The 8,620-nt window shown below is 34.0% G+C and overlaps 1 protein-coding gene across 2 annotated transcripts; it reads left to right on the top strand.

Moving 5' to 3' along the window:
• LOC109336731 (kinesin-like protein KIN-5C) lies at nucleotides 352-7,611 on the top strand. Of its 2 annotated transcripts, none has more exons than XM_019573514.1 (23): nucleotides 352-493; nucleotides 586-715; nucleotides 1,354-1,512; nucleotides 1,609-1,958; nucleotides 2,040-2,178; nucleotides 2,265-2,362; nucleotides 2,499-2,655; nucleotides 3,010-3,079; nucleotides 3,203-3,279; nucleotides 3,943-3,996; nucleotides 4,087-4,167; nucleotides 4,252-4,363; nucleotides 4,439-4,525; nucleotides 4,604-4,779; nucleotides 4,942-5,103; nucleotides 5,269-5,376; nucleotides 5,603-5,761; nucleotides 5,845-5,928; nucleotides 6,029-6,234; nucleotides 6,316-6,417; nucleotides 6,571-6,680; nucleotides 6,830-6,981; nucleotides 7,240-7,611. In XM_019573514.1, exons 1-23 carry the CDS (start codon nucleotides 441-443, stop codon nucleotides 7,435-7,437), a joined length of 3,024 nt encoding a protein of 1,007 aa, XP_019429059.1. In that variant the 5' UTR covers nucleotides 352-440; the 3' UTR covers nucleotides 7,438-7,611. The 2 variants fall into 2 exon arrangements, with proteins under 2 accessions (XP_019429059.1, XP_019429060.1); XM_019573515.1 differs by lacking the exon at nucleotides 7,240-7,611 and having other exon boundaries at nucleotides 6,571-6,591; nucleotides 6,644-6,680; nucleotides 6,830-6,976.

The following is an 8,620-nucleotide window of genomic DNA, read 5'->3' as shown; positions in this document are numbered from 1 at the left end:
ATTACCTCAAACGAATATATATTCTAGTGCAAATTACAATATATAATACAACTTAATATGTAGAATATACATTACAAACAATAAGAAAGCGAGGTAGTGTCTCTCAACACGCTAGTCCCAATAAAGTTGCGAGTTCAAGTTCAACTCATTTATTGCATGATCTAATATTATAATTTAAATAACAAATAGAATTTTGAATAAATAAAGCCTATTTGGATTATTTATCTCTAAACACCTAGAACAGTAGATTTCACATGCAAATAATTAAAAGATGACGAATCAGCAGAGAGCGTCTATCAAAATTCAAATCTAAAATCCTCCCGCGATAGAGAAATAATAAAACAAAAAATAAACGGATCTCTCTCTTCTCTTACCTTCTCTTCTTCATTTCTTCCATTTCCATTGATTTCATTATCTGCTTCTAATCAGATTGTGAAAAAATGTCTAACCGCCACGATAAAGGTGTTAACGTTCAGGTCCTCCTTCGTTGCAGGTATTCCACCTTTTCAATTTCAACAGTGTTCTTTTAGTTTCACTCACCGAATTGAAATTTGATTATGATTATGATTATTTTGATTTCTTCAGGCCGTTTAGCGAAGACGAGTTAAGGAGCAACGCGCCTCAAGTTTTGACGTGCAACGAGTACAATAGAGAAGTAGCTGTCTCTCAGAACATTGCCGGAAAACACATCGACAGAGTCTTCACTTTTGATAAGGTCATTTTTTTATGTTGTAGCTTTCTTAGTTTCTACGAATGTGAAATATCAAACCATATGGGTTTTTTAAGCTTTAATAACTGTACAGGAGATTGATGGTTAGAGATGGAGGGTTCGAGTCTCATATAACAAATATTAACAGACTAACATTTGCCGATAGAAAAAATAACTGTATAATTACCCAAGTTGGTCTATGAAAAAATGTAAAGCCAACTTAACCTCCTATGATTTTTAACAAATTCTTATTATCTTTATGTATTAAAGCTCCGCATTTGTTAAGCTTTAACAAACGAGTAAATACCCAAGTTGGTCTATAAGAAAAGAAAAAATGGACCGAGATTCTCTCCAATACTGGGTTCAAATTCTGACATGTGGCACAAATTTTTTTTAAGGTTCTGATTTTTTAATTCTTGATATGAATTAATGTGTTAGTAATTCCTCTTAGAAAAAACGAGTAATTTGACTGAATTTGAGATTTTTTTAGTCGACTAAATTTGGTGGTACAGTTTTTTTCGGGGGGATGGATTTGGGTATTCATTTTTAATTAATAGGAGTACAGAATGATTCTACATTTTATGATAAACCAGTAGCATAAATGTTCCAATGGCTGGATGATGAGTGGTTTTTATCTTCTGCAGGTTTTTGGTCCTACTGCACAGCAAAAAGATCTATATGAACAAGCTGTTGTGCCAATAGTGAATGAAGTTCTAGAAGGATTTAACTGCACTATTTTTGCCTACGGTCAAACTGGTACCGGGAAAACATACACAATGGAAGGTGAATGCAAAAGGGCAAAGGTATAAGTTAGTGTCTATTTCTTAATTGGTAGTGGAAGTGTTGCATGCATAGTAATCAATCATGACTATTAATAAGTTGATTTGGCTAATTTACAGAGTAGGCCGAATGGAGAGTTGCCAGCTGAAGCAGGAGTCATACCTAGGGCTGTTAAGCAGATATTTGATACTCTAGAGGGCCAGAATGCTGAATATAGTGTGAAAGTGACTTTCTTAGAATTGTATAATGAGGAGATTACTGATTTGCTTGCCCCCGAAGAAATTTCGAAAGCTACTTTGGAGGAGAAGCAGAAAAAGCAACTGCCTCTTATGGAGGATGGTAAAGGTGGTGTTCTTGTAAGAGGTTTGGAGGAAGAAATTGTGACAAGTGCAAGTGAAATTTTTACTCTGCTGGAGAGAGGGTCTGCCAAAAGGCGTACCGCAGAAACGTTATTGAACAAGCAATCAAGGTGATTGTTGCTTTCTGTTTTTTGTTAGTTTGGCAGATGGTCAAGATTTGATCTTTTAGTAACATTTGTTGCCTGTTTCAGTCGGTCGCATTCTTTGTTTTCCATTACAATTCATATCAAAGAAGCAACCCCAGAAGGTGAAGAACTGATAAAATGTGGCAAACTGAATTTAGTAGATCTAGCAGGATCAGAAAATATATCTCGTTCTGGGGCTAGGGAGGTAATACAGCTGAGCATACGTTTTGTTTGACATACACTGTTGGAATTGGTTAATGAGCAAAAAGTGAAGTTTGATTTTGTGATCAGGGCCGTGCAAGAGAAGCTGGAGAAATTAATAAAAGTTTGCTTACGTTAGGGAGAGTGATCTGTGCACTTGTGGAGCACCTTGGCCACATCCCTTACAGGTCCCCCCCCCTTATTTAGTGGCCATATGATACTTCATTCTTTACTAGTCTTTGTTTTGGGGGCATGCATGTGTGCATAGCTACTTATTATATGCATTCTTTTGTTGTTTGCTTAGATAGATGTTTTTGAATTTAGGGATAGCAAGTTGACCCGTTTACTGCGTGACTCACTTGGTGGGAGGACAAAGACATGTATCATAGCAACCGTTTCTCCAGCTGTACATTGCTTAGAGGAGACCTTGAGCACACTGGATTATGCACACAGGGCGAAGAACATAAAAAATAAGCCCGAGGTTTGTGACTGTTTCACACTGTTTGATTCAATGCAGATGTTTATTAAACGGTGCATATGTAGAGATGCCTTCCAAATATTTCATTTAATGTTATAAGTATAGTACCTTTTCCAAGAATTATGTGATTCATATATTTTAAAACATTTGTTGCTCCTTTCTTATTACATAATTATACATAAACATGTGCATATGATATTTTACAATTCTCTTGAACAAAGATAACGACTACATGGTTTGCAAAGTATGTGGGATATTTTCCCTTTTTATTAATTAAGATAACACATGCTGTCTCATTTTGCTATGATAAGATTGCAATCGTTCTTCCTGAAGTATTTTTTATTTTTATTTTCTAAGGTTAACCAAAAAATGATGAAAACAACTCTTATCAAGGATCTTTATGGTGAAATTGAACGCCTTAAAGCAGGTAGGTTGCTTTGTCTTTCTTGTGGTTGCTAAAGTAGTAATTATCTTTTAGGCTCTTTACCTTTTTTTTATTCTTTAAGATGCATGGGGGTTTGAGGTTGATTACATTTGTGATTCTGACCAGAGGTTTATGCTGCACGTGAGAAAGTTGGCGTCTATATACCAAAAGAGAGATACCTGCAGGAGGAGAATGAGAGGAAGGTTGTCTTTTTTATCTAATATATTTGTTTACTTTGTTTTTTCAAAACAATTATTTCAACATGTACATCAGGAACACTACTTGTTTTCTGTTCCACATAATTTTTGGCAGCTCCTACTTAGAAGGGCTGGAAACGAGCTGAACCGTGACAAACTAGAGCTCAGCTCGATAAGGATTTTCTCGGTTTGAAACTCGACTTGAGTTCGACCCGAGTTACTTTCTTAGCTCGAGTTCGGCTCAGTTAAAGTTCGCGAACTGGTTGGTTCAGTTCAAATGGTTCATTTGGACAACTCAAATAATTAATTAAATTTTGAAAAAAATAGTGCAAAAATGTTTTATATATATGAATATAATCTTATTTATATATATAATAACCATAAATATAAAAAATAATGTATAAGTCATAATAAACTTAAAAATTAATATATATATATATATATCGAGCCAGCTCATGAACCAAACGAGTCGAATTATATCCAACTCAAGTTCGGCTCATTTATTTAACGAGCTCAATTTCCAGCTCATTTAGTTCATGAACCAAGTTTATCGAGCTAAATAATGAATTGAGTTTCGAACAAATACCGAGTTGGTTCAGTTGATTACCAGCCCTACTTTTTAGTGTCACTTGCTTTTGAGCCCTTCTATTGATACACGTTTCTTTATAGGCTATGGCAGATCAGATTGAGCAGATGGGGATCACATTAGAAACTCATCAGAAGGTTCTTTTCTTGACAAATGACGACTAGAGTTGAAGATATTTTGCTCATTGTTGTCCCCTATGCTAAATTTGTGTTGTATGTTTTAACCAGAAAATTGATGATTTGCAAAGCAAATATGTTGACCAGGTTCGGCAGTGCTCAGATTTGAGCACAAAACTTGATGACACTGAGGTCAGTTATCTAAGCAGATGTTCCATTTTAATGAGAGTTTCCATTTCTATATGTATTCTTATCAAAACGGAAAAAATGTGGCAGAAAAATTTGAACAAGACCAGCAAATTGCTTGTCAACAGAGAGGAAGAGTTAAGGAAATGCCGGTATAGCTTGAAAGAGAAAGATTTTATTATATCTGAGCAGAGAAAAGCAGGTATGCACAATTGTATGTTTTTAACATTATTTCTTATGCATTAAATTTTATGCTAATTTTATTTATTTGCAATAGAAAATGCTTTAACTCATCAAGCATGCATTTTACGTGCTGATTTGGAGAAAGCTCTTCAGGATAATGCTGCATTGTTTTTGAAAATTGGTAAGTAATCTTATGACTGCTTTGGCTGGTGTTGATTTGTTTAACAATTTTTAATGTCTCTGGTGTGATATTTTATAGGTAGAGAAGATAAATTAACCTCATGTAACAGAGCTGTTGTGGATAATTTTCAATTGGAGCTTGCTCAGCAAGTTGGTTCTCTCTCCAACATTGTGGCAACATCATTGTCTCGGCAGCATGAACACCTCGGATGTGTGGAGAATCTCTGTCATTCATTTTTAGGCATTCATGATAAGGTTGGTAAAATCAATGTCAATTGGTACCTTAGTTCTTAATAGTGAGATTATTTTGTGGTTTTGCTCAATTTTCTCCATCACTTTATCCATTTTGTTCATGTTTTTAAATTTTTTAAATATTTTTTTCTTTAACTCTGTCGTTCATCTTTTGATTGCCTGTAGGCAGCTGTTGATTTGAAAAAGAAAGTTAAAACTTTGAGGGCTTTGTATATATCTCATATGGAGGCAGTGCAAAATGTTGTCAGATTGCATAAGGCGAGCTCCGATGCTACCTTTGAGGAAACATCATCTCTTATATCTTCCAATGGTCATTCTATTGAAGAAGTATGTTGCAACTATTCAAATTACTTATATCATATGTTGTATCATCCAACTGTTCATTATCATTTCTTATATAATCCAATGCTCACTCTGTTTGATCATGATGTCACATGAATGTGTTTTTCATGTTCAACACTAATAGAAAATAACTTTTTCTTGGTGAGTCAGTTTCTTGCATCTGAGGCTGCTGAAGCAAGTTCTATATTTGATGATCTTCAGAGTTCTCTTTCAATTCAACAGGGTGAATTGGCAACTTTTGCAAGGGAACTACGCAATGTATGTATCTCCAAATCTTCTTTTGTTTATCACTTAATCAGTTTATCTCTATTTTTAGCAAATCAGTCAAATCTGTGGGTTTTTGTCTGTGTTATGCATATTTTATATGCTTTTTTCCACCTTACATGTTATACTATTTTTTGTAGACATATTATATTATACTATTTATTGCTTTGGCTGTATTATTAATAAATTTTTGTTTGTTTTTGCATCTTTCTTAAAAAAGAGATTCAATGTCAGTGCTGAACAAATAAAAGATATATTTGACTGCACTCAAGAATTTGTGGATAAGATATTGGACGAAGCTAGACGGCTTGAAAACTTTGCAACGGAGGCTGATGAAATTCAAATGAAGAGCATTGCCAAGTTTAAAAAAGCTTATGAGGTTATACTTTTATATTATTAATTTATTTATTTTGGAATAGTTTGAAGTTGTTGATACTATTGTCCAAAGCTTATTTTATGCAGGAACAGGCAAAATCTGATACGGAAAAACTTGTTGCTGATATGTCTAGTTTAGTTTCAAATCACATTCGTCGTCAAATGGATCTGGTATGTTTTAACTGTTTGTTTTGATAGTTTTTTCTCCTCCGGAGTTGAATTGTTGATGGAGTAATGCTTGTGTTTAATGGATGGGTTGTTGAGCTTACAGGTAGATGAAAAGCTTGTTGATCTTAGAGAAAGTGGCATTGCAAGCAAGTCATTCTTGGATTCTCATGTGTCATCAGTGGGAGATATTGTGACTCATGCAAAAAGGAAATGGCAGGCCTTTTGTACGCTAGCAGAAAAAGATACCAGAGAAACTGCTGATTTTTCCGCAGCAAAACATTGTCGCATGGAGGCACTCTTGCAGCAGAGGTGAAGATTATTCTTGTAAATTTCTCGATTCAGATCCCATTTCTTACATTCTAACAATATCTTTTAAATCCTTTTCTTTAGTTCCAATAGTGCTGAATCAGCCTTCAAACATACAAAGAGAACACATGAGTCTTTAAATGAGATTGAGACCAAACATATTTCTGCAGCTGTGTCACTTATCAGGTGTGTTGATTTTTGTTTCTATTGTTAAGCTGAATTGTTTTTGAGTTTGGCCAAGGTTATGTTTGCCTTATTCGTGGTATCTTTCTCTATTTGCCAACTATCAACTATCATTTTATTAATAGGTTCCATTTGATATTAATCATGATGGTACAGGAATGCTTCTGATAGCAATATGCAACATGACATTGAGGTCCATTCTGCTCGGGTTGCAGCCGAGGAAGACGTGACAAAGAACAGTGAGGATGCCCTTAAGCAGATTGATGGTAGGTATTGGGTATTTGTGTTGAAGATATTGGTCATACTCATTTGGTTTAACAATGTTGCTTTGACAAGTGTGGTCCTTGTACTTCAAATCTTTCCTTGTAATTCAATATGCATGCATATAAATCCTTTTCTGTGACATCTTTTGCAGACATGTCTGTACAGGAGCGGGAATCCATATCCGATGTGTTAAATGTTGTCAAACATCATGCAAGTACACTTGAGGCCTTCAGAGAGGATCACTCGAGTCAAGCAGCTTCCATTGAAGAGAATGGACGTGAAACTTTTCAGCAGCAGTATATGGTAGGTTGACTCACTATTCTGTTCCTCAGAAGTCTAAGAATTTCCCATTAACTTCATATGATGTACACTCTAGTTTTAAAAAATGTGGATCAAGGTCCTGCACCTTTTAAATTCGTACATTTTGATTCAAAATCCAAACTCTTTACATCCATCAAATTTTTAATCGAATTAATTACGTTAAAGGCATGCGAAGTAAAAATGAAGCACACATATTTGAATGAATTAATGAAATACCTATTTTGTCACTTTGTTTTGCAGGATTATGATCCTACTGGAAATACACCAATAAGATCTGAGCCTGATGTTCCGACCAAGGGGATAATCGAGTCCCTTCGAGCCTCGCCAATGGAGACCCTTCTTGAAGAATTCCGCGAAAATAATTCGTATGAATCTTTTGATGTTAAAGAGTTGAAACCATCACTAATACCCCGTTCTCCTCTCAGCCAAATAAATTAAGGATGGTGGTGACTTGCTTGCTCACTCTTGTTTTCCACTGTATTAATTTGTATATGTAACATCATTGTTGTTACCATTAATTGTTGGTTGCAAGCATGCATCATCAGGGTAAGGTTTTATGTGAACTTTAGGCTGAATTACTCATGCAAACCCCATCTTGGGGTTTAGCCACATATTAAATCGTCTGTAAAGGGTACTGATTGGGAATCTTATCATAGTAAATCAATTATTCAGAAATATTGGCATACTCCTGAATATCTCACATTTCACCCTACTTGACAATTTCCTGTCCTACAACCTCATTAAACTTTTAAAGTGGTAAATCCACTCAACATGGAACAACTTACCACATCAAAATATACTAAAACTGATAGTTGACATCTTCATACTTTTTGAAAACCTTTGTTTTAGTAAACTCAATTTTGAAAACATATTCCTGATGAGAAAAAGATGTATGTACTGATTGCGTAAGAGTTTTCAATTATTTATTATTTATTTTCAATTATCATTGACTCGTAAAAGTAATACAAATGAATGGTGAATGATGTGTTGACTATACATAAATTTTTACACCGTTAGTGCATAGATATGACACTCATTCATGATATATGATTAAATACAATTTTCACAAGTTTCTCAAAAAATTAGTAAAGCTCTAGCATTATTCATTTCAATTTCAAAGAAATCCAAATGTTTGAAGGAATGAATGGAAAACGCAACAATGAGGTTGCAAAAACCCTCAGTTCTCAATTTGCTAAAACGATGCCTCACGTAGTTATAACAAAAGGAACATGCAATACAGTAACCAATGTGCATTTTGAAATAGAGAAAAAAAATATATACCGTAAGAATGTAAGATATTTTTGCATTGCTATTATATTATATATCATTCATTTTCAATCATCATTCATTCTTAATAAAAAAAAAAATCAAATAAATATGAATGATATTATATAAATATTTATTGCAGATATTATACTCTTTCAAATAAAGTCACTCACGTATAATAGTGCAAATATCTTTAGTCTTAATTTACACTCATTAACATCATATTCAATTAAATGGAGCCAAGGAACAAGAATAAATATATGAATGTGATATCTACGTGTAAAGACTTATATAAGACATTATTTATTATTTATTTATGTTATTTTTTTTAATGATTAATAAAAATAATGAGTTG

Source organism: Lupinus angustifolius, chromosome LG20 (genome assembly GCF_001865875.1).
Source record: "Lupinus angustifolius cultivar Tanjil chromosome LG20, LupAngTanjil_v1.0, whole genome shotgun sequence".
Classification (NCBI taxonomy): Eukaryota; Viridiplantae; Streptophyta; class Magnoliopsida; order Fabales; family Fabaceae; genus Lupinus; species Lupinus angustifolius.
This window is presented reverse-complemented; position numbering and strand designations above follow the sequence as displayed.